The sequence below is a fragment of the Drosophila persimilis genome, unplaced genomic scaffold (genome assembly GCF_003286085.1).
Source record: "Drosophila persimilis strain 14011-0111.01,24,50 unplaced genomic scaffold, DperRS2 tig00000732-arrow-arrow-pilon, whole genome shotgun sequence".
NCBI lineage: Eukaryota > Metazoa > Arthropoda > Insecta > Diptera > Drosophilidae > Drosophila > Drosophila persimilis.
Window position 1 is genome coordinate 1,081,503 of NW_020825345.1, and position 25,953 is coordinate 1,107,455.

General features: G+C 45.3%; 2 protein-coding genes across 4 annotated transcripts in view; one reads left to right on the forward strand and one right to left on the reverse strand.

Annotated features, from left to right (window-relative positions):
* Nucleotides 1-25,953, reverse strand: part of LOC6601233 (trichohyalin) — a 48,093-nt gene that overhangs the window by 11,441 nt on the left and 10,699 nt on the right. For all 3 annotated transcript variants that reach the window (XM_026992367.1, XM_026992365.1, XM_026992366.1), the window contains one exon: nt 1,615-1,671. The gene's annotated coding sequence lies outside the window, so the exon portion shown is untranslated. The remainder of the gene's footprint in view (nt 1-1,614; nt 1,672-25,953) is intronic.
* On the forward strand, nt 6,440-13,116 carry LOC6601232 (serine-rich adhesin for platelets). The gene is made up of 18 exons (XM_026992364.1): nt 6,440-6,541; nt 6,605-7,180; nt 7,250-7,780; nt 7,852-8,217; nt 8,288-8,620; nt 8,691-9,032; nt 9,103-9,444; nt 9,515-9,874; nt 9,945-10,169; nt 10,240-10,464; nt 10,535-10,759; nt 10,830-11,054; nt 11,125-11,349; nt 11,420-11,644; nt 11,715-12,074; nt 12,145-12,369; nt 12,440-12,790; nt 12,860-13,116. The coding sequence occupies exons 1-18, from the start codon at nt 6,469-6,471 to the stop codon at nt 13,099-13,101; spliced, it is 5,451 nt and encodes a 1,816-aa protein (XP_026848165.1). The 5' UTR covers nt 6,440-6,468; the 3' UTR covers nt 13,102-13,116.

Consider the following 25,953-nt stretch of genomic DNA (forward strand, 5'->3'; position numbering starts at 1 on the left):
ACTACGACTCCTCCTGCTCCTACTCTCACTCCCACTTCAACTCAGTGAAGACCCCACCAGCTGCTGCTGCATCATTTTATCCCCATACTCTTTTATCCGTCGATTTGTTGACTTTACGGCTATGCAAAGTCTGGCACACAAAAACGCCAGTGGGCGTGGCATTAGTGCCTACTAATGGACGAGGGAAGATGATGATGCTGATGCTATTCTCGACACTCTCCGAGTGCCGCATTTGGCATTTTCTAATCTATATTTAAATTTTCCACCATCAAATGTCAAGGCAAACCATTCCGAATATCGCCACGAAAATCACAAATCAAACCCGATATCTCTCAAATCAAATTACGTTCCTAGCCAATCCGTAAAATTCACAGTCCGCAAATGGTCAAAACAGGCGAGCAAAAAAAAAAAACAAGAAAGAACTGTGACAGAACAAATGGCATGCAAATTGGCAGCGATCTGCGAGCCAGTCATAAATGAATTAGACGAGAAAATCTTCAGTGACTAACCCATGACGGAGGTGTGCTTCGTTCAGAGATACACTGTACTTGCCACTGAATCATCTGCCAAGCCAGGCCAGTGTTGCGGTCTACTCCATTGACTCATTCAATTAGCCATGCAAGTGCAGCCAAGATTAACAGACAGTCCCAACATACATACATATGTATATACATATATCTGTTGGTAAGTGACGACTTTGAAACAAATTGTTCAAATATTGGCCGACTATCAATATTTGCCCGGGCATTAAGCAAATGGCTGCGTTAAGGCCATCCTGTCGCATGAAATTTATTACGCATTCGCCACGTGCACCGTCCTATTGGTGTGTTTATTCAGTTATTAATTTATATGCCACACCATTCGCACGAAAAATGTCCACTCTGGCATCGCCACCTTATCGCTAACTTATGGCAGTGACGCTGGCGATGACTGTCGCCTGGAGGTGCCCCATTCTGGCCGTGCAATACAAAAAAAAAAATGCACATGGCGATAGTGCCACAAAAGAATCAACATAAATACTCGGCTGGGCTTCGGGTTAGCGCTTTCCCAAGGGGTTGGCTGGGGGAAGTGGTGAAAAGTGTGGAAATAAATATAAATAAGTGTAAATGAAAACCGTACACTCCAACCGGAGACGAAGACGGAGGTGGAGGCGGAGACGGAGACGCAGCAAAACCAAAAGATGAAAACCAAAATCGCCGCATGGCATTGCGCAAAATGTGCGGCAAATATTGACAAGCCGCAAAGCAAAGGGAAAACACAATGGCAGTGGGGGCGAAGAGGCACCAGCAGTGGCAGTGGCAGTGGCTGTGGCTGCGGCTGGGGCAGCCACAATTGCGTGGGTGTTGGTGGTGGCTTTGTGGCAGTGGTTCCCGGGTCGGGGTGGTGGCTATGCCCTGCCGCTCAAATTGCATTAGCAAAATGAACTGCAGAAACGATATGCAACCGATATCGCTGGAAAATTTATTCACACTTTTATTGCTGTATAGATTTTTAAGTGGAAATTTATTCCGACTCTGGGAAAACTCGAAAGTAATAATTGACAAGGTAATGGATCGGTTATACTCCACGGACTGGCCAGAGCACCAGCATATTTTTATATAATAATTTGCTTACCTATTTGAGAGATGCCTTCGAGAGTCCGTTAACAAGCAGAGATTCGAGTTGAAAGAACTGCAATAAAAAACGGAGAAAAGCCAATGAAATATTTGCAATAGAGAGAGCACATTTTTCAAAGCATTTTTATGGTCTGGCCATCAACATTGTACTTAATTGATGCACAAAAGGCAAAGCCATTTCAATTTCGATGCCCGGAAAAAAGCATTTTGACATATTGAAAGGCGAATAAAAATGGCAGCAAAGTAGCACTGGGCGGCGTCAGCGAAATGTGGTCCAGATTCAATAGTGATAATAATAATAATAATAAAAGTGAATCGGCTGCACTTGAGCGTGTCCATCCAGGATGGCAGAGCTCCTCCGTACTGCCTCCGCCTTACGTTTGATGTGGCAGTTCTTTCATAATTCCCCCAAGCTGCATTTCTGTTCCTTTGTTTGTTTGGATTGCGGATTGCGGTGGATTCGATGTCTGTCAGCTGGAAATGTTTATTTGTGGAGATATCCGAGGGGCAGCCTCAGCCCTCTTCCCCCTCGAGTTGTACCTAAATATTTGCTGATGCTGGGTCTCCTCTTCTAGTGTTTCTGCTTATGCAAACTGAAAGTCCGTAATTATGCTCTGCTCAAGAAGGTCTCTTCCTTTTTAGCACAAATTTAGCATTTGTTTGTGGCAGGCGGAGGGGGGTAGCGCAGAGAGGAAGCGGCACAAAAGAAGTCTAGAACCCGATAAAGTAGTCGACGCACAAAAATATTGCATAAATTTGCCGCCAGCTTTGAAAAGTTGATTTGAATTTAAATTTGAATCGAAATCGAAATCGGAGCAGACTCCCGTTGCTGTGCGATGATGATGATGCTCGCGTCGTGAAGCAAACAAAAATTGAATTAATAAATGTGCCACCGATTGCCACCCCTGTGTTCGCTGTTTCCTCTGTTTTGCCCCTCCAGCCATGCGTCCTGCTCCTCTTCCTGATTTTAATTTCGAGTTTTTGCGTTTAATTGCCATTTTGCATATGAGAGAATAAAGAGAGAGAGAGGGGGGGCGAAAGAGAACGCTGCTCCCCCGTTCAATTGGTAATTTATTAAATTCCGCTCAAGTTTTGGCAATAAATTTCAATTCGTTCAGCTCAACCCAAAAATGGTATTGTACAACAATCAAATACGAGTATAGGCGCAGCCTCATAATTTGTGTCAATTGAGACTAATCAAGACGATGGCGATGGCTATCTTTTTGCTATTTTTGCCCCCCCAGATAGGGAGATAGGGAGTCAGTCACCTGAGCGGGCTATGATTAGATAGGCGGGGCCGAACATGACGTCGAATGGGGGGTGGGGGCCGGGGCGGGGGCGGGGGCTATGCTCCACGAGTACACTCAGCCAAGTGCAAATAGAAAGTGAGTCTAGGCTGTCTGCCCGGTGCCAAAATGATACGGTCTTGTTGCCCAACTCGTTGCCTTCCATTCCGTTCAACGCCATAAAGGACAAGCTAAATTGCAACTTTGTCTCTGTGCAATCTCTTCCATTCGATTTGCATAACGGCCAGGATAAGACAAAGGGAAAGCTCCCCTCCCCCCATTTTTGTCGAGAAAAACAAGCAACAATTGCGGAAAGCGGACAAATGTCAAAGTGCACGGTAGTTACAGCAAAACTTTGCAAAGTGCAAATGCTCTGAAAAGTTCTAAAAATAAACATGAAACAAATGCATTACAATGGGAAGGGGGGCTGGGGGTTTGGGTTGGGGCTTCGCCACTCAAACATTTCACAGGAGGCGGGCCGAAAAAGTATGGATAAAGAGAAACGAACAAAAGAACAGTGTTGGGTAAGGGAAGCTCATGCCGTGTATTGATGACTATCGATGAATGCAACCCTGACAATGACAATGACAATGACAATGATTAAATTCTGCGAGAAAAAACTTCGGTGCGAAAAGCAATAGTCGTTCAACTGTTTATAAATTCACAAAAATCTAGTGGTATATTATCTCCAGGCGGTTCTGTTCTTTAAGTGAGTACAAACGTATTTCCAAGGATAAAATATACATATACCTCCAAGCGAAACCATTTTCATAAGCCGGCCACAGAGAAAGCTGTAAGTTGGACAAAAAGACCTCCAAAAGGCAGTTATGTGTTTGCCTCCACTGCAGATTCATTGCTGATAAGAGAGGGCCTACATATGTATGTACGCGTACGAGTATATTCAATTTTCTTTATGGCCACGTCATTGTTTGAATATGTGCCATCATCTGTAGGGTAAATATGTATGTATAAGTGTGTACAAGTGGAGACGAATGGTTCGGTCATAACCTCACTCAGATGCCGCACTTTGTGGATTGTGGATTGTGGACTGTGGCTACGTTGTAGGCCAAGTAAACTTGTTTTCTTAACAATAATAACTTACAATAATTGTTATTGTTGTGGCTGGCATTTTACACAATTTGACAGATTGACAAACGTCCGAATTGGCTTCCGTGGGACGGCGGGCAGTCGAATGGCCAGCGACCGACCATTGACCATCTGGCGACGGCTATGGCCTGCTCTGCTCTGCTCCTCGGGGCCTCTAATTACGCAAGTTTGCATTGATTGTGTCATTAGCCATTTGCAGTGACCGGAGATCGATCACTTGACGCCGTTTAAGCGGCAGAAAAAGTCGTGCAGACTTTGATTTTGATTGGCTTTGGCTGGCTCCAGGAGATTTGTAATGAGGCCTTAACTACATGACCATTATCCAAAAACTGATCAGCGATTAGGCTTTTTTTTTGGGGGGAATTCACTGGAGTCAAGAATCTTTCACTTCATCGTTAGTCCCCCAGTGACCTGATGCGAGCAGAGTTCATGTGGCTCCGTTAGCAAATCTCTGGGCAGGAGAAGGAGAACGTGACTCCTCCAACCTGTCCGCTAGTTCCGGCACCGAACGGCCTGTCATAACCATTATGCCGCCCTCCGTCAACGGATGGGCTTCCAGAGAACACTGGAGCCGTGGAGTGGACCCGACCCCAGTAGATCGTGCCACAGACACTCGGAGGAGTTCTAAGGCGAAAATGCGATTCGCTGGCGTGGGCTTAACGGTCCAGAGATTGCCCCGAGCGACTGGAGTCTCGAGTCGAGTCGAGTCTCGATATCTCAATAGATTTATCTGGTCTCCTCGGAAACTGGAACAATTTGTTGTGCTTTGTGCCTGTCCAGCCGACGGGGCAATTTGCTGGCGACTGAGGCACTCGGGGGCACTTGTGTGCACTTGGGGAAAGGAGAGTCAGCGACTTCTATAGTAATCGGCTGCTCAATCAATTTGCTGCAGGTTTGTCCAACTGTCGTCTGTCGTCTGTCGCTCTGTTTGCCGATTTCAGCTGCAAGCTTATCGAATTAATCGTTTGAATTAGCCCGTTTTGGCGGGGAACTGCGCTGAACAGCTCTGAACAGCTCTGGACAGCTCAATTTGCACTGGTTGTAACGTATCTTTGTATCGTTGCATCGTGGTTGCATCGAGGAATGGTGGCATGGTTGGATGGTTGCTCTATCCTCTGCCAAGTGACCAAGAGACCGCTGTGGAAATTGCGGCAATTATTTTGTTTGTCGTCGGAGCAAACAACTTGTGAAATTCTCCCACCAGAGATGATGCTCCTCTTGTTAATTATGAATGAAATTTATGCGACAATGGGCGCAACCGCAAATGCGACCGCGCAAATTTGCATGGCAGGGGCATGCAGGGGCATGCAGGGGCATGCAGGGGCATTCATGACCGAACAGAGCCTTAAACGGTAGCGCTTAGAGGCAGACAACAACAGATCGGGCAGATATGGGCGAGTTCTTTGTACAAATGTCAGCCATGAACGCCCACAAAGCACGACCGTCCTCATAAAACATACACATCATCATCATTATCATCATTATCATCATTATCATCGTCATGATCGTAAAGACCATTGAGAGAGAGAGAGAGAGAGAGGGTGGGGGAGGAGGCAATTTGTTCAATTGCATCAGCCTCTGGGGCGTCACAAATGCGAATCTCTGGCAGATCTACTCGTAGCTGTCTGGCATCTAAAGTACTCAGAGGCTCGTACTCGTACTTGTACTCCTACTCCTACTCCTACATTTCCCTTGCGGTCTGACACAGTAACCTCGTGGCTGGGCCTCCACTCTCCCCACTCGCCCCACTCGCCACACTCCCCTCACTGTTTGCCTTTTGACTGATTAAGTATGCTCCACGTTTCGGCCAATCCATGACGGAGTCGGGAAAATTTGTCATTTCACAGACAATAGCCAACATTTACGAGTAAAACAGGCAGCCTCCACTTGAGAGCCACCGTATGCGGGGCTCTGGTGTGGTTCTGTCTTCGGTTTCTTGGAAATCCATTCAACTGCAAATATTTGCATAACTCATTAGGAGAGATGTACGAGATACGAGAAACGACGAGGGAACATAGATGGCAACAAAAATACATGCATATGGGGCTAAAATGCTGTTAGGCCGTTTTGTCGCGTTCGTGGCGATCGCATAAGGCGAAAATATTTTAATTAGTTTTCGGGGTGTGGCGGAGACATTTTCGAATCGGTGGCTAATTGCTGCTGCCCCCAACAACCCAAGCGAGGCATCGCTTTTGTGCTCATCATTACGGAAAGATTGTCTGAAGATGTTAAGAGAGAGGGTTGAACAGCGGTGGAAGTACGAAAACAAGGGGAGAAAGAGAAGGTCGAAACTTTTACAACACTCCGGGAGTGTTACAACACTAATAATAACTTTCTTTCACAACACTTTTCCGTTCAGAGCTTGACAATCCTTATTTTCACTACTTCGACAGTTCTTGTGAGGATTATTCTACAAAATGTTTATCTACGAGGAGGCTTTAACTAAAGTTGTGCAGCACATGCTGACTCGGAAAAACATCGTGGTGGAGAATGAGTCCCTGGCACTATTGTTGGCCCGCAAAATGGGCGACAGTAAGTACTTCGTAGTTTTGCAAAGCCCAATCGAATTCTCTTAGAGCAGTTTTTGGCCTTCAGGAATTGCCGACATGGCCAGAATGACCTGCGATGGGGCAAGTCACGCCGCCCGCTCCAAGCCGGGATACTTCGATGTGGAGCAGACCTTTATCCGCATGCACATCATGTCCGAAGATCTCCTAGACGAGGTCAAGGCTAACAAGGGCCAGCCGCAGCCCAACATAGTCCTTCCCGATCCGGGGATGTTCGCGCGGGGATATCACACGGTATCGGAACCATTGCTGGGTGGCAATTCGCCGAATGAAAATACCACGCGACCGAATATTCCCATTTTCCTTGAGCCGTTTCCCGGCCTACACACCTACAAGAAGACACCGATGGAACCGGTCATCGAAAAGGACTACTTGGACGCGCGTGAGAGCAAGGCACTGCAACGACTGAACGAGCAGGAGGCTATCAACAAAATATTCAAGAACCAGAAGCCAACTGTGTCGTTGTTAAACGAGCCACGCCGTCGCTATGATGTATTCGACGTGGAGCCGCTCAAGAGACCTGCATATTTGGACGCCCTAATGCCACGCGAGAAGATATTCGAAACAGACGTGTACGAAAACCCAGATCCGATCCCCCGTGATGGTAACTCTTCCTCAGATAATCGTTTCCACTTCTTCGCCATTCTCTAACTCGAACTCTTCTTTGTGACAGGACCCGTGAACCCATTTTTCAGGGAATCGAAATCTCCTAGTACCCCAAAGACGCCCTATCATGTCGACTTGGGAATAATCCCCAAAAAAGTTACCACTCGAAAGAAAATCAATGTGAAAGTGATCGACGCTGCTAGTGGCGCTAAGAAGCGACACCGTTCTGAGAAGAGACAAAAGGAGCACAAGAGATCCAAGAAAGAACCGGAAAGATCTGGCAATAAGGTGAAGGAAGAACCTGTGAAGGTTCCACGAAAAATCGTCACTGCGGATCCACCAAAAAAAGTCGAAGTGCCGAAAGTCGTGATAGACAAGGTCATCGATGAGAAGACGCGCGAAAAAAAGGTTGAGAAGGCTTTCACTTCGGGCACCGGAAACGATATTGCCCGTAAGAAATCCCACCAGCGCAACCCTTCTGAGACGATCAAGAAGCACCAGGGATCCAACAAAGATTCCAAAAGTGACGTCCATCGTGAGAAGGCTCCACAGAGAACCGACACCGCTGATCCACCAAAAAAGCCAAAGTCCAGTTCAGGTATTTGTGAGCTTTGGCTATAATTCAATTTTATTTTTTTCCCTTGATTAACTTCCCATCTCCGATTAAAGGCCACTCGAAACAAATTCAGAACGTTTGTCCTACTGGAAAAACCACTGCTGTGTCGCAGGCAGAGAAAAACAAGGAAGACGCTGCAAAATCCTTGGAAAGAATTTTCGATCAGCTGATACGCCAAGACAAGGCGAAGAAGGAGGCTTCCACTTCACGCTCCGAAAACGATAATTCGCGTAAGAAATCAACCCATAAACGAAGCCATTCCGAGGAAAAACACAAGAAGCACAAGAGATCCAAAAGCACAAAAGATTCGGAAACAGACTCCAAAAGCACAAAAGATTCGAAAACAGACTCCAATACTAAGAAGATTCCACAAATAATTAAAACTGCTGATCCAGCAAAAAATCTAGAGAGCACTAAAGGTATTCGAGGGTTTTAATTATATTTTATTCCATTGCTTCCACTTGATGAACTTCCTGCTTCCCAATATAGTCGCATCGAAAATCCAGCCAACAATCCAGACCATAATTCCCAGCAAAACCACTGCTGTGTCAAAGGTAGAGGAAAACAAGGAAAATTTATTCATGATTTCGAAACCCATGAACAAGGTTTTCGAAGAGCTGAAGCGCCAAGAAAAGGTTGAGCACGTTTCCCGATCCGAGCACAAGCACACGGTGCACAAGAAGCACAAGAGATCCAAGAGCACAAAAGATTCGGAAACAGACTCCAAAAGCACAAAAGATTCGAAAACAGACTCCAATACTAAGAAGATTCCAGAAATAATTAAAACTACTGATCCAGCAAAAAATCAAGAGAGCACTAAAGGTATTCGAGGACTTTAATTATACTTTATTCCATTGCTTCCACTTGATGAACTTCCTGCTTCCCAATATAGTCGCATCGAAAATCCAGCCAACAATCCAGACCATAATTCCCAGCAAAACCACTGCTGTGTCAAAGGTAGAGGAAAACAAGGAAAATTTATTCATGATTTCGAAATCCATGAACAAGGTTTTCGAAGAGCTGAAGCGCCAAGAAAAGGTTGAGCACGTTTCCCGATCCGAGCACAAGCACACGGTGCACAAGAAGCACAAGAAGCACAAGAGATCCAAGAGCACAAAAGATTCGGAAACAGACTCCAAAAGCACAAAAGATTCGAAAACAGACTCCAATACTAAAAAGATTCCAGAAATAATTAAAACTACTGATCCAGCAAAAAATCAAGAGAGCACTAAAGGTATTCGAGGGCTTTAATTATACTTTATTCCATTGCTTCCACTTGATGAACTTCCTGCTTCCCAATATAGTCGCATCGAAAATCCAGCCAACAATCCAGACCATAATTCCCAGCAAAACCACTGCTGTGTCAAAGGTAGAGGAAAACAAGGAAAATTTATTCATGATTTCGAAATCCATGAACAAGGTTTTCGAAGAGCTGAAGCGCCAAGAAAAGGTTGAGCACGTTTCCCGATCCGAGCACAAGCACACGGTGCACAAGAAGCACAAGAAGCACAAGAGATCCAAGAGCACAAAAGATTCGGAAACAGACTCCAAAAGCACAAAAGATTCGAAAACAGACTCCAATACTAAAAAGATTCCAGAAATAATTAAAACTACTGATCCAGCAAAAAATCAAGAGAGCACTAAAGGTATTCGAGGGCTTTAATTATACTTTATTCCATTGCTTCCACTTGATGAACTTCCTGCTTCCCAATATAGTCGCATCGAAAATCCAGCCAACAATCCAGACCATAATTCCCAGCAAAACCACTGCTGTGTCAAAGGTAGAGGAAAACAAGGAAAATTCATTCATGATTTCGAAATCCATGAACAAGGTTTTCGAAGAGCTGAAGCGCCAAGAAAAGGTTGAGCACGTTTCCCGATCCGAGCACAAGCACACGGTGCACAAGAAGCACAAGAAGCACAAGAAGCACAAGAAGCACAAGAGATCCAAGAGCACAAAAGATTCGGAAACAGACTCCAAAAGCACAAAAGATTCGAAAACAGACTCCAATACTAAGAAGATTCCACAAATAATTAAAACTGCTGATCCAGCAAAAAATCAAGAGAGCACTAAAGGTATTCGAGGACTTTAATTATACTTTATTCCATTGCTTCCACTTGATGAACTTCCTGCTTCCCAATATAGTCGCATCGAAAATCCAGCCAACAATCCAGACCATAATTCCCAGAAAAACCACTGCTGTGTCAAAGGTAGAGGAAAACAAGGAAAATTTATTCATGATTTCGAAACCCATGAACAAGGTTTTCGAAGAGCTGAAGCGCCAAGAAAAGGTTGAGCACGTTTCCCGATCCGAGCACAAGCAAATAATTAAAACTGCTGATCCAGCAAAAAATCTAGAGACCACTAAAGGTATTCGAGGGCTTAAATTATATTTTATTCCATTGCTTCCACTTGATGAACTTCCTGCTTCCCAATATAGTCGCATCGAAAATCCTGCCAACAATCCAGACCATAATTCCCAGAAAAACCACTGCTGTGTCAAAGGTAGAGGAAAACAAGGAAAATTTATTCATCATTTCGAAACCCATGAACAAGGTTTTCGAAGAGCTGAAGCGCCAAGAAAAGGTTGAGAAGGTTTCCCGATCCGAGCACAAGCAAATAATTAAAACTGCTGATCCAGCAAAAAATCTAGAGACCACTAAAGGTATTCGAGGGCTTAAATTATATTTTATTCCATTGCTTCCACTTGATGAACTTCCTGCTTCCCAATATAGTCGCATCGAAAATCCAGCCAACAATCCAGACCATAATTCCCAGCAAAACCACTGCTGTGTCAAAGGTAGAGGAAAACAAGGAAAATTTATTCATGATTTCGAAACCCATGAACAAGGTTTTCGAAGAGCTGAAGCGCCAAGAAAAGGTTGAGCACGTTTCCCGATCCGAGCACAAGCAAATAATTAAAACTGCTGATCCAGCAAAAAATCTAGAGACCACTAAAGGTATTCGAGGGCTTAAATTATATTTTATTCCATTGCTTCCACTTGATGAACTTCCTGCTTCCCAATATAGTCGCATCGAAAATCCTGCCAACAATCCAGACCATAATTCCCAGAAAAACCACTGCTGTGTCAAAGGTAGAGGAAAACAAGGAAAATTTATTCATCATTTCGAAACCCATGAACAAGGTTTTCGAAGAGCTGAAGCGCCAAGAAAAGGTTGAGAAGGTTTCCCGATCCGAGCACAAGCAAATAATTAAAACTGCTGATCCAGCAAAAAATCTAGAGACCACTAAAGGTATTCGAGGGCTTAAATTATATTTTATTCCATTGCTTCCACTTGATGAACTTCCTGCTTCCCAATATAGTCGCATCGAAAATCCAGCCAACAATCCAGACCATAATTCCCAGCAAAACCACTGCTGTGTCAAAGGTAGAGGAAAACAAGGAAAATTTATTCATGATTTCGAAACCCATGAACAAGGTTTTCGAAGAGCTGAAGCGCCAAGAAAAGGTTGAGAAGGTTTCCCGATCCGAGCACAAGCAAATAATTAAAACTGCTGATCCAGCAAAAAATCTAGAGACCACTAAAGGTATTCGAGGGCTTAAATTATATTTTATTCCATTGCTTCCACTTGATGAACTTCCTGCTTCCCAATATAGTCGCATCGAAAATCCAGCCAACAATCCAGACCATAATTCCCAGCAAAACCACTGCTGTGTCAAAGGTAGAGGAAAACAAGGAAAATTTATTCATGATTTCGAAACCCATGAACAAGGTTTTCGAAGAGCTGAAGCGCCAAGAAAAGGTTGAGAAGGTTTCCCGATCCGAGCACAAGCAAATAATTAAAACTGCTGATCCAGCAAAAAATCAAGAGAGCACTAAAGGTATTCGAGGGTTTTAATTATATTTTATTCCATTGCTTCCACTTGATGAACTTCCTGCTTCCCAATATAGTCGCATCGAAAATCCAGCCAACAATCCAGACCATAATTCCCAGAAAAACCACTGCTGTGTCAAAGGTAGAGGAAAACAAGGAAAATTTATTCATGATTTCGAAACCCATGAACAAGGTTTTCGAAGAGCTGAAGCGCCAAGAAAAGGTTGAGAAGGTTTCCCGATCCGAGCACAAGCACACGGTGCACAAGAAGCACAAGAAGCACAAGAAGCACAAGAAGCACAAGAGATCCAAGAGCACAAAAGATTCGGAAACAGACTCCAAAAGCACAAAAGATTCGAAAACAGACTCCAATACTAAGAAGATTCCACAAATAATTAAAACTGCTGATCCAGCAAAAAATCTAGAGAGCACTAAAGGTATTCGAGGGTTTTAGTTATATTTTATTCCATTGCTTCCACTTGATGAACTTCCTGCTTCCCAATATAGTCGCATCGAAAATCCAGCCAACAATCCAGACCATAATTCCCAGCAAAACCACTGCTGTGTCAAAGGTAGAGGAAAACAAGGAAAATTTATTCATGATTTCGAAACCCATGAACAAGGTTTTCGAAGAGCTGAAGCGCCAAGAAAAGGTTGAGAAGGTTTCCCGATCCGAGCACAAGCAAATAATTAAAACTGCTGATCCAGCAAAAAATCTAGAGAGCACTAAAGGTATTCGAGGGCTTAAATTATATTTTATTCCATTGCTTCCACTTGATGAACTTCCTGCTTCCCAATATAGTCGCATCGAAAATCCTGCCAACAATCCAGACCATAATTCCCAGAAAAACCACTGCTGTGTCAAAGGTAGAGGAAAACAAGGAAAATTTATTCATGATTTCGAAACCCATGAACAAGGTTTTCGAAGAGCTGAAGCGCCAAGAAAAGGTTGAGAAGGTTTCCCGATCCGAGCACAAGCACACGGTGCACAAGAAGCACAAGAAGCACAAGAAGCACAAGAGATCCAAGAGCACAAAAGATTCGGAAACAGACTCCAAAAGCACAAAAGATTCGAAAACAGACTCCGATACTAAGATGATTCCAACGAAAACCGACACTGCTGATCCACCAAAAAAACCAAAGACCAGTTCAGGTATTTGTGGGCTCTATTCTATTTAATTTTAATGTTTCCTCTCGACGAACTTCCTGTTTTCCATTACAGATCCATCTGGCATCCAGCGTGAGAAGTTACCTGGAATACCCACTGTTGTGCCCCAGGTGGAGAAAAGCAAGGAAAATCGAGTCAAGGTGCACCACAAGCAGAAGCACAAAGAAAAGGTTGAGACGACTTCCACTTCGGGTTCCGGACACGGTAATGCCAGCAAGAAGCGTTCGAAATCGCATGAAGGTAAACAGGCAGAAGAACCAAACAAAAAAATTCGAAAAGTTTTGAACTCTAAATAAAACTGCAACTCGGGTTGGGCTCGGAAATATTATCATTTGAGCGCCAAGACCTGCACTCGACGGAAAAGTGCGAGAAAAAATAATTTATTTCAATTATATTTCACTAAGAGCTGCCACACGTTGCCTTCATTCTGATGGAGCTGCTGTCTGGTGCTTGGTGCCTGCCTCCTGCCTCCTGCTGCCTGCTGCCTGGTGCTTGGGGAGTGAAGGGGAGGGGCTGCTGCCACCTGCTGAAGAACAAATGAGGCAAAGGGCACAGGGCACAGGGACAGAGGCCAGAGTTCAAAGCGACCAAGAGCAGATGCTGGCTGGAAGGCTGGATGGCTACCTGGCTGGCTGGATGCTGGCTGGATGCTGGATGGATGCTTCAATGATTCCTGCTGGCAGGCACGGAACGAGATGGTGCGGCATCAGAGGCTGCCTGACTCCTCTGTGTCTATCCTTCTCCATCCTGACATCCAACGGCAACGGTAACGATTTCCAAAGTATTAAATAACTTCGTAATTTAATTAACTTTGACGTCGGCATTGCCGTCTGCGTTGCGCCGCTTAACTTTGATTAACGTTTTGCAATTTTTCAACAAGTTTCTCCAGAACTTCTGCCGCACATCGAGGCAGCGACACGCCACGCCCAGGGTGTCGTAGTGGCAGAAGAGTGCCAGACTGTAGCCAAAGGATTGTGACCATGATTTCTTTGGCAAGCTCAGATTACAAGGGATTTTCAGTCAGTGCCGAGAGAGAACGCACTTTGCTCCCATATCCCTATCAACTACCGAGCTGCCAGACGGGGGGAAATTAATGCAATTAGGGTTGGAATAGGGTTTGGGGCTGTGCCAGGCACTGGGGCTGGGGCTGGGGCTGGGGCTGGGAAATCCTCTTGGATGACAAGCCAATATATTCAGTTTGGATGGGTTATGCCAGATGAACCATAAGCAGAAGATTGCTTGTTGAATTTTGGCCATTAAATTGATTCAATAAATAACTCTAATGATATGGAAACATGACGCATGCCCTGCTGTCTGCCTTGCTTTCCCTTCGAGTTCCACCCAGCCGCTTTTCCTCATCATTTTCCCTCATCATTTAGTCATCAGCTTTGAATTGGTTACAACATTTCCCGCCGTTGATGATTCTATTTGGCCCGAGAGAGGCAGACGAGTGGCAACAACAGAATTTTACACACAATTTGACTTTGATATTGTGCCAGGGTCGGGGTGGGGCACCACATGGTTGGGGCGGGGCACAGCACAACGGCCGGGCAGGGCAGGGGGCAAAGATCAGACGTCTGGGGCGAAGGAAGAGAATGAGTGCTGCCAAAGCGCCGGCTGCTTGCAGGCCAAATTCTGTTGCCAAATTTTCTTCTTCGAGCCATTAAAATGCATAAACACAAACGAGGAACGGCAAACGAATTTGTAAAAAAAAAACCAATAAAAATGAAATTACAATTTTTGTGGGTAAATGTGCAATAACACACACAGACAGAGATAGCCCTCACAGACACAGAAAGAGAGATGAGATGATGGGTGGATGGGTGATGAGCAGCTGGGAAAAGAGAGAAAGACGGGCCGAAGAAAGGCCAGCAAATGTTTAACTGAAAAATTGTTGTTTAGATGCCATCATGGTTTTGTTGCTTTTGTGGCCAATTCCGTTTTGTCATTTTAACCCAGTTAACCCATGCTGGCCCCTGTGTCACTCCAGTGCGTGTGTGTGTGTGTGTGTGTGTGTGTGTGTATTTATGCCATGTTTGTTGTTGTTTCCATTGGCCATAAAATGGCTTTGGCATTTTTTGGTTTATTCAGATAAAATTCAATTCAAAATGAAAACGAGTCTGAAAATTATGGCAGCTTTGAATATGATTTCGCTACTCGGCCTCCGCTCCTCCGCTCCGCCGCTCCTGTAGGCTTTCTATTCAGTTTTGTATACCCTGCAAAGAGGTTTCATGACTTGAGGCAGAAGTTTGCCAGGCAATAAAATGTGAAGCATCTTTCTTCAATTAAAAAGCAGACGTGCTTGATATATATTTTTAACTCTTTCAAATTTAATCCTTATAGAATCCCTCCATCCATAGTAGGGAAGCATCTGATCTGTTAGGGTAGCACACGCCTCGACCCTTGCGGATAGTTTTTCCTTCGTTTTTTACACTCATGCCTTTTTTTTTGGGCCTGCAAAGAGGTCAACGTATGGGTAGGCGTGGCATGACCTGAGGCCATATAGTTTTTGATTTATATATTTTATTTGATAAACATACAGCCGCATCGTTGGTGGGCAGGAAAGCAACAACAACAACAACAACAGCAACAGCAACAGCAACAAAAAATGGGAAAGAACGAACGGAAATCCAAACGAACAGCAGGAGGCGGCAGTGGGACGGAACGGAACGGAATGGGATGGGATGGGATGGTACAAAAAAAAGAGAAGTCGAGAGTTCTGTCATAAAGTTTACATTTTCATTTCCGTTCACAGGGACATCTGTGTGTGTGTGGAGTGTGTTTGCATATGTGTAAGTGGGTCTGCAAGTATGTGTTTCGGCCATGTTATCTTGTTTACTTGTGAAGCCCCTCGACGCAGAGCAGCAACAGCGACAGCAGCAGGCAATTTTTCATAAATCTTTTCCAGGCTGCCCCCCCCTCCACCGGCCGGCTGCAGCCCCCTCCCTTAGGGGCCACAATTTTTACAGCTGCATTTAACCTTTTTCTCTTGACATTCAGTTTAAATTGTATGCCTTTTTGGACCATAAAAAAGTTCCTTATGCCCCAGCGATGCTCATACGACCCGTTGTCTGATACGAGAGCCGTACAAATTGCTACCTTGTTATAATTATGATGTTTTTACGGTTAACAAGAGACCGAAGGAGGGGGAAAAGGGCAGAGACGCAACTCTCTTAAGCAAATCAATTCAAGTTCACGCTTCTTATTTATTTATGTATGCGAGGAGGTATTTTCTTCTCTTTTCTTTTTGCGGCGCGTGTGTGAAATTTCACTTTCTTTTCTTCTGGGTTTGCGGCTTCTCCCTTGCTGGAGGAGGGAGGGAGGCGTGTTGGGTTCGCCCTTGGTTTATTTGGTTTTTATTATCCAGCGACAGGCTACAAAGGAAAAGCGCTGAGGAAAAGGAGGGAAAACGAAGCGCATGTTTGGCATCTTGTTCCTCGCTGCCGCTCATGTTATTTATGTTGTCTGCCACACAGTGGCAGAGGCAGTGGCAGAGGCAGAGACGTAGACGGACACACACACACACACACACACACACACTTTCCTGAGAGGGGAAAATAAAGAAAAAGTGCCCGTAAATCGCTCTCTTTTCGTGTTTAGCATGAGAATTTCTCCGAGCTTCAGACCCATTGGGGAATTACAAATTTCCACAGAACAAGAAAGCAAGAAAAAGCAACTCTACTACGAGGGACATTCCGGGAAACTGTAACAGAACGGCGGAGATGTGTGTTGTGTGTGGATATGATTGGTGGGGAAAATGAAGTCATTTCCCCTACATTCTGTACGAATTTTTGGCCTGAGAAATAGTTTGGGCCACTGACATCCCTCTTGGCCCATTTGTACGTGTTTTTGGCACGTTCGTCTGCTTTATGGCCGCTTGATTATGTAGCCCAGGCCCAGGCCCAGGCCCAGGCCCAGGAACTGCCCGAAACACCTAACACCAAGCCCCAATCCAGAACCAGAGGGGCTTTCTCCAGTGCTTTCTCCGTGCCGTTTGTTACTCGATATTATGGCGGCTATATAAAGACAAGTGTATGCTCGTACAACATTATATTTTTAGCATCGCTTTACGTGCGTAACGTGTTAAAAATAAAACACAACACACACAGTCGCTGGCACATTGCGTATCCGCCAGGGGGTCCTCGCCCAAACGATGCTGCCCCGCCCATGGCGGCTTAATTAAATTGATTGAATTTGATTGCCATCAGTGGCATAGAACGGCAGTTTACGAGTACGCGTATTCCCAGCAATTTGCCGCACTTTTGCCGAATGCAACATTGCCAGACAGATAGACAGAAGAGAGAGAGAGGGGGGAAGCAATTACAATTTCCCTTGGCTCACCTGTCAGTGCAGGCTTCTCCTCCCTTTCCCCTCCATCCATCTACATGGCTATCTCCGACAACACTCAATTATGCAAATGTTTAGCTCCACGCGGGACACACTCGCAACTCGCAACTCGCAAAAGGCTGCCATTTCGGCATTTCGGCAAAATGCATTTCCAATTGAATTAATAAACCCCCTCCCGAGAAGAAGGCTGTCTCCGTCTCCCCTTGCTCCTGCAGCCACTGCTGCATCCAAATGAAAATGTTTTCTAAATACCTAATGTGTTTATAATGCCAGAGACGTGGCAGCGTGAAGATATTCCACGAGCAGCAGCATGTCAGAGTAACAACAGCCACTGCGAGTGCAACCTTGTCTTGGCTTTGCTTCCGTCAGGGGCCCTGTCTCATTAGCTCGTCTCATTGCCAATTTATGCATTCTAAGTGTGTTCTAAGTTCTAAGAGTGCTTAGAGAAAGCCCCCCCTCCACACACATTCACGACAATGGAACGGATAAGTCAGCTCATTTGCCAGGCCAAAACCCATTCTGTGGGTTTTCCATTTCAAAATCCAAGCCAGAGAGAAAACACGCGGCAAGCAGCAGAACAATGGCTCTGTTGCACCAAAACGAGACATGAATGGGGCAAGGGCAGGCAGCGCAAGCGCAGGCGCAGCAGTAGCAGTGGCAGTGGCAGCGGCAGCATCTCGGGTTCCACTCACTCAAAAGGTAACTCATTTTGCTTCATTTTGGCCTAGAAGAAAGTTTCCGCAAACTTTTTATTGTGTTTTCAGGAAGAGCGGATGGGCAGAGGGGAAGCTAACCAGCCACAAATCATTATAAACCACTAAGGAATGCGCTATTTATGGTGATGCTTGGTGTTACTTGAGATACCCTAGCAGATCTAATGTTACTAAATATGGTCATAGTTTTGCTTCTTCCCATTTCGGCATTGCAAACCCCTACTTATATTCGAAATAATCCTCTGATAGAGTATCTAAAAAGATCTATGGCAGCAGCAGCTGCAGCGGCGACCGTTTGGCTCCGTCTCGAATGCGCCCGATCCTGATGGTATCTCAAATGCTTATCTCAGACGATGCTCTACTCTCGCTCATGCTGCCCCACTGTCTGCCCCGTGCCACTCTCCCTCTCTAATCAATTTCAAATGGTTTTCGGGGAGTTCGTGCCTGCCGCATTCACCGGCTTATCAGCATTTGGCAATCTTTTTGAAATACTTTTCCATATGGCTGCCGCTTCATCTTGTGGAGATTAGAGGAGCTCCGCTCATCGTTCCCTCCTCGAACGGCCACAACGAGGCCTGTCATCGCCAGCAGCCACCATCATCCAACATCCCAACATCCCAGCAACCCAGCAACCCAGCATCCCAGCAACATGTTGCTGTGGCTGTGGCTGTGGCGGTTGTCAAGAGCGCATCCATAAAACTTTTATTGCTGCAGGTCATGAGGCAGCCCATAAATATGAAATATTGAAAAATATTTACGTATACTCGTACACTACAGAAAAAGCGAATGCGAGTGGGGGTGGAAAAGTGTGTGCGATTTACAAGTGGAAAATGCATTTGGCTTTTCATTTCCAAAATGTATCTGTATCTGTGCGAGTCGGGGGACAGCTGTGAGACGTTCCAGCGATCGGCATCTTGGTCTTTGTCTGTGGTTGAGGATCTGTTCTGCTTATTCTCATTTCGATATCTGGCCTCTTCTTCGAAATGTATCGTGGGGCAGGTTGCACTGAATATTCCCCAGGTCCCCCAGCTGTAAGTTTGGCCCCCTATGTGAGGGCACGAATTTACGAATTTGAATTCAATTTGCGGCGCACTCCAAAGGGGACACGACTCGGGACCCTTCCTTGACCTTTGCCCACTTCTATTTTCGAGACAATTTCGTTGGAATGAACTTGAAAAGTGTACGTCTGGGGAGTAGATTTCATTGGATTTTTCGACATTATTTATTCACATGCAGAGGACATAGCCGCCCTGCCCAACAGTCCGATACATGTATGTATGGGCATCTTGACATCTGTCCCTGAATGGACAGTGTATTTATAGCCCTGCTAATTGCGCCCGACCTTTTGTTGTGGTAGCTTCTTTTGCATTTTGCATGAGCCTTTCCATTTCCATGTGGCCTCGAGTGTCACGAGCGAGCCAGAGCCAAATGTTTTATGCAGATTAATTGAATCATTTTCGCATGGCTGTATTTATTTTATTCGGTTAATGGCGAATGGGAGAGAGTCCATTTAAATGGCATCGATCTGGCATCGATGCCGGAAAAAGAAAATATCATCAATATTGCACATTAAGTGCAGCCAAATCGAATTTTGTGTGGCAACAATGTGGTAAATGATTGGAATTATGCATCATATTCCCAATCAGCAGCGGTAAATGCACAGTGGAAAACCCTCATTCGTTCGGTGGAAAATGCTGCTCGGCGGTGCCATTTCCACGTCAAGTCGTGAGGGACATCAATCACGGGGACCTGGCCCCCACAAAATGGCCAAATTATAGTCGCACCTCTAGAACTTAGCCCGCACATGCAGCCGACATGTTTTCCATCTGATTTGACAGCTGCCTGAATTTATTTTTGACAATTTACCCATTTTATTCTGCCACTCTGCCACTCTGCCACTTTGCCACCCACTCGCACTCTCCGAGGTGTCATATAATTTCGGAATAAATATCTCCAATAAAACTGAAGAACAAACGAGGGGAATTGATTTACGCACATGCCAACTGCAATTGGCAATTGTTATGGCCGTGTTCGCCGTTCGGCGGGGGGTGGGGGGTGGGCGGTGGGCTGCGGTGGCTCTCAGTGTAGCTCGTGTTTCGTGCCATTTCAACAGTTGCGTCGCTCAATCATCAGTCATTCAGTGCATCAATCCATGTGTCAATGCAGGCAGTAATAATATCGAAATTTCAATGGAAAAGATACAAAGCTTAACCCGAATTTCGAATGGCAAAGGAAATGCCAAAAAATACACAAAATAAATACACAATAATCACTGTTCGTTCCAATGTTTCAAATAAATCATGAAATCATGAAAAATGTGAAATATACAATATTTATATACCCGACAAAGCCATGACACAAATGAAGGCCCAAATGATTGCCGAGTGCCATAAATTTTAAGGAATTTAAGGCCTAACAAAGTTCTTGGAAAGAAGAAACAATTAATTGTCAATTAGAAACGCGGAGGGAGACTGTCGCAACAAGTGTTTGCTCTGCCCTTCTATTTGAGTATTTTCTTTTAAATGGAAAACCGTCCGAGTATTGGGTTCCGTTCCGTTCCGTTCCGTACGCTTTTGCCTTTGTGGATGACTAATTTCGTGTTCAAAAATAGAGTCTAGGAAAATTGCCAAGAAAATTGGCACGCTTCTTGTTTCAAACACCACAGAGAAACCACGAGGAAAATTCGAGGGGAGACCAACAATCGAGGAAAAGAAAAGTGTGAACCAATTAGCTAGCTAAATTATGGGGAAAAAGCCTTAAGATTATCCGCAATAACCCCCAAGATCTAGATACATATTGTATATTCTCGATCGTATAGTTGTGGCAATCTCTTTGTGGCTTGCGGTGGCGAGTGCCAAAAAATATATGTTGCACCAACTGTTCGCTCTTCAATGTGTGGCAAACGAGAGCCAGAGCCCATTCGAATGGAGCCCGAAATAGAAACTGACGAAATATTCGTACAAGAAATACTTGATAAAATATTTAAAATATGAATATGTGTTAATTTTCACTTTTATCTAACGTCACTCGATGGAAATAAATTAGCGACATTTTGCAGACGTATTCTGCCTTGTTTTATTGTCAGCAAAGACCTCAACGACTGCGCATATCACATGGTATTTTCATCACTTTTATGATAGTGTTTTTATAAACAACATTAGCTGAATCACAGAACTTGCCGTCTGCATCTATTCGCATGGTTTTAATGGCTTTTCCATGAGGTTTAATCAAAAATGCTAGAAATTGCGAGAACGAGTAATCAATGTTGGAGAAGGCGGTGGCAGTGGCAGTGGCATGGCCTTAGTAATTTTCCTAAGTGAAGCCCGGGGGCACGTAAATAAAAGAAGTTTGTGGCCAGCCTTTGGCTGATTTTATGATCATCCACAGCCACATGCCCCATACCCCATGCCCCATGCCCCATACCCCATGCCCCATGCCCCATCTTCATCCTCTGCCGTCATTCCGAAGTCAAGGAGTGAGCGACTGACATGCGAACTTCCGTTTCTTTGGGCAGGGCAGGAAATGCAAATAAACAAAAGACCAACGTCAGAACACATAGCTCCCCCTAGTGGTACTTCCTCCCGTATATGTGTAGGGGAATTGATTTTTATGGGCCGTAAGTTTGGGATATTTATGCCCCAGCCACAGCCCCAGCCACAGGCACAGCCCACGGGCCTACAAGCATTATAATCCACACACCCGAGCACCGAACGCCGAACTGAGCAGGAAGTAGGAAGAGCACTCGAGATTTGTTTATGGCGAATGGCATTTGCCGGCTAGCGCCGGGCAGAATAACTCTGGCACTGGTACTCGCTCCCTGAGAAGTTTGCGGCGTCTTTAATGGAACATTAACATCTGCAGACAGCAGACAGCAGCAAGAAAAAATTAAAACTTAAGCAGCGACTTGATTATGCCTGATGGCGGCCCGGCTCGGCCCGGCCCTGATGATGGCAAAAGCAGGCAGCACAAGAAAGAGGCCAAGAAATTGGCCACTGGACCATGTCCGGGGGGGCCGCCTCTCCACAAAACAACCTTACGTTTTTTTCTCTGAATTCCTTTCGTTTTTTTTTGCCTTTCGGGGCTGCTTTTTATGTATTTTAATGCGCGAGCATTAACAGCCCAAGAGCTTGGCTTTTCTTATTGCTCATTTGCACAATCGTCCGCCGCCCCATGTCCCCATGTCCCCATGTCCTGCTGCCGGAGTGGGTGCCGTGTGTCCTGCTGCTATTTATTCAACCTGCAATGAGCGATGGCTCTTTTGGCCAAGCGGAAGTCCCCGGAACAGCGGAACAGCGGAACAGCCAGACAATGAATGTGGGAACTTCTTAAGCAAGAAAGGCCTGACGGATCCGGGAACCTCTGCTCCTGCTGTGAGTAGCAACCGTATAAATCTGTTAATTTCGCTTTCTTTTCAGGGTTTCAGGGTACATTTCGTGTCGATTATCCGCATTCATTTGCGGCCCTCGTTGTAGTCTCCTTTGAGCCTCGCAAATGGAGAAGGCCTTCCGCTCTTATGGGCGTAAAAGTTCATGAAAATTCAATAAGTTTTTCCCTCCAACTGAAGTTGGTTTTCTCTTTCTCTTTTCGTTTCTTTTATTTATTTTTTTCTCATATTTGCCTTTCCCCTTTTGCGCCCTTTTCCCTTTTGCGGCGGGTTTCTTCGCTTTGTGCTAACCGTTTTCTTTTTAGCGTGCCATGGAGTGGGCCATCCACAAGTTTTAATTAGCCGCATTTTATGCAAACGCATTTAAATCAACAAAAGTAATGGAACTGCCAATGGAAGTGGAAGTGGAAGTGGAACGGAGACCCCATCGTTAAGACTGGAGCCTACTCGTCCGCGTGTTTTCGAACAGAAATCGCCTGAGGGTGCGAGAAAATCAATTAGTCCTGTACCCGTATACGAGTACGAGTATTCCTTCCCTAATCGACGATATGTGTGGGGGGGAACGGGAGTCCCGCTTCTCGTATCTGCATCGGCATCGGCACTGCGATGCGATGCGCTTCCGTTGTTCTTGGTCGCTTGTTTCCGTTTCCTGTCTGCACTCCATGCCATTACCCCTGCAACCCTTTCATTCATTTCTGATGACTTTTGTCCTTGCTCGCCTTCGCCTTTGGGGGCAAATATTGAAACAACTGATTAGTTTGAGTGAACACGACTACGACTACGACTGCTGCTGCATGTTCTGCATGTCCTGCATGTCTCTCTGCCTGCATTTGTACACAACTGTACTTCTATCTGCTGGTGTGTGCTGGTGTGTGTGTGTGTGTGTAGCCTGCGGTAGATCCATTACGACAATGGCTCAATTTGCCAATAATTATATCGAAAAATATTCGGCCCCAAAATGGAAATTGAATTGCAATATTCATAGGCAGGCCCCAAAAGTCGATCGATGAAATATTCATTCGCCTACACAGATACTCGTGCTGGTACGTGATGGGAAATTGCATTTTCTATTTCTTTGTAATTATATTTGCCATGCAAATGTTTTGTCTCGGTTCCAGCGCCGAGTTTTTCCGAGCTCCGAGCTAACATGCTCCCAAAAGGATGTGGAGTTAGGTCCTGGTCCTGGAGCTGGTCCTGGTCCTGGCATCGGGCATACCCCCTCTAAAACACTCTCTCCAGCCAAATAACTTAAATGACATTTGAGTTGCAGACTTTTCCTAATGGAATCACAATTTCCCGCCCACACACACACACACACACACATACTCGTAATAGAACTCTGGGAGTCCCGTCACACGCCACGGAACTCAGGGAACCCAGGGAACCCGGGGAACCCAGCAAAAGTTGGGCGAATAAATTCTTGTTGTCTTATTTAACTGCAAAGTTGAGCGCAAATAAACCGATCTCCCCGGGTGGGCGTGGCAGTAAAACGTCGCACAAATTGGACTTAATCAAATTGCCAAAATGTTGACAACCGAAAGGAAGAATAAAGAATAAGTATTTTCCACGCTTCGCTTTTGTTTTCGTGCTTCAACTTTTGTTCCCACATCTTGTATCCTTGGGAAATTGAAATGTCCTTCTTCTTCTAGTTATCAGCAGTTTTTCTTTGTTCTTCGAGACCTTTTTCCCAGCACCGAACTTGGGAGAAGCGGAAAATATGTTTCCTTTTCCCAGGACATAACCTAATTAAAAGCCAAACGATTAGCCAACCAATTGATGGTCAATCAGGGGCCTGAAGAGGCCAAGATAAATACTAAAGTACTGAAGCACCATTGCCTTTGCCATGGTGAAAGGAAAGGAAAGTCCCTTAACCAAATGCATTCTCCTGAGGGAAAATCCTCTAGCATTTCCATTTAACTGCAATTTATTGTTGTAGAGGCTTTTGTACTGACCCACAAATTATGCAGAATGCTAAGCACTGCAGAGAGAAGTTTCTCCCCTGAAAGCTACTTAATTGAGTTGCTGCAGGTGGACACAAGCCCAGCCAACAGGCAACAGCCAACAGGCAACAACCAACAGACAACAGACAACAGCCACTATCCAGGGCAACAGAAATGAAAGTCAATTAAGTGGCTAAACCTGGGAGAAACATCTTCATTATGGAGCTGCAGGGCCGAAAGAGGCAAACGATTTGAATAAACGCTAAAAATTCATTCCAAGAGTGACCCAATTAACAGAGCGGCAACAGCTAGTACTAGAGAGTACTCGCACTCGTACTCCTCGAGAGCAGCGGCAACAATCGCATTAAACGTTTAATTACAATGTCCCTCGAACAATGGGCAACAATGGCCGCCGCTCTCTCTGTATCTCTCTCTGTCTCTGCCTCTGTCTCTGCCTCCATCTTTGTCTTATCTGGGTGCCACTTCCGCTGCTAACAAGCGTATCCTTTCCGGCCAGCTTTCAGACCCCCAGTCCCAGCCCTTTGGCGCCTCAAAGTCTGAATGCTGCTGTTGCGCCTCACAGTCTGCCGCTTGGATGCGGGGACCAAAAGGGATTTCAGCAATTTGCGTTTTTTTTTTGTTTTTTTTGCCGACATATTTTTTTTTTTTTTTGCCTTTAGCCCGCTCTCTCCCCCCGCTGGTTTCGTTTCCCCTCCTTTCTCTTCTGATTGTTGTAGCTTTTGCTGTTGTTTGTGCTCATCGACGGCTCTCGCACAGTGTTTTTGTGGATTGAGTGGCACTCCATTGTTGACCTCCTTCAACAACAGCAGCCTACTCCGGCCAGCTAGCCAGCAGCAGCAGCAGCAGCAGCACCGGCAGCACCTACCGTACCGACCGACTCGTACGCACTTCCAGCACTTAACTGGGTCAGCTCGCACATGGATAGATATGGGAATGCGAGTGGATATGTGGATATGGAGATGAAGATGGAAATGGAAATGGAATTGGCGAGTGCATGGAGGCCAAAGGCAATGCAGTCTCTGACAATCCAGATATTTTCGTAATTGAGTGAGAAAAGAGCACAAATAAGTTGTGTAGAACTGAGAGCTGAGATCATTACAATTTGGTGATAAACAAAAGCTGAAACTCCATTAATAATGGAATAATTTTAATCGAAAATTAGGCAATTAGCGAGAGATGGTACTGGGATCTCCCTCGGGCATTGCCAGCGGTCTCCCCCGGCAGCCAAGTCTGCATTGAAATCTGCATTGTAAATGACCCCAAAGTGTCTGATTAGCTATTCGACATGTGGCTTGTATTCCCCCGCACGCTCTAAACAGCCAAAGCCAAAGCCATAGCCAAAGCCAAAGCCAAAGCAAATTGATGCGCCTAATTGACTTCGACCAAAGCTGCAGTCGGTTGTGCGTCCACAGAGCTGCCAACAGCCATACATATCTATATCTATATCTATATCCACACACATGCAGATAAATATGTACATATATGCGTGGGTAGCCAACTTTAAGGCAAACAAACAGCGCGAAAACACAACAACTTCATTAGCGGACCGCTGTCCGGACAGCCAAAAGTGAAACAACAACGTTCCCATTTTTCTGGCTGATTGACTGATTATGGTCAAGTGTTTGACTGCAACACGCCCCCCCCACCGCCCCGCCCCCGACCGCGCACCCACCACTGCAATCCGACAATCCGCCACACTATCCTCTGCCCCACTCCCCAATGGATTGTTTATTAATTATCGTG

Bases quoted from the DNA above. Each gene is read 5' to 3' on its own strand.
- LOC6601232 (XM_026992364.1), top strand. From the start codon at position 6,469: ATGCTGACTCGGAAAAACATCGTGGTGGAGAATGAGTCCCTGGCACTA. The intron at 10,170-10,239 runs GTATTCGAGGGC...TTCCCAATATAG, and splicing joins AAATCTAGAGACCACTAAAG to TCGCATCGAAAATCCTGCCA. The intron at 11,350-11,419 runs GTATTCGAGGGC...TTCCCAATATAG, and splicing joins AAATCTAGAGACCACTAAAG to TCGCATCGAAAATCCAGCCA.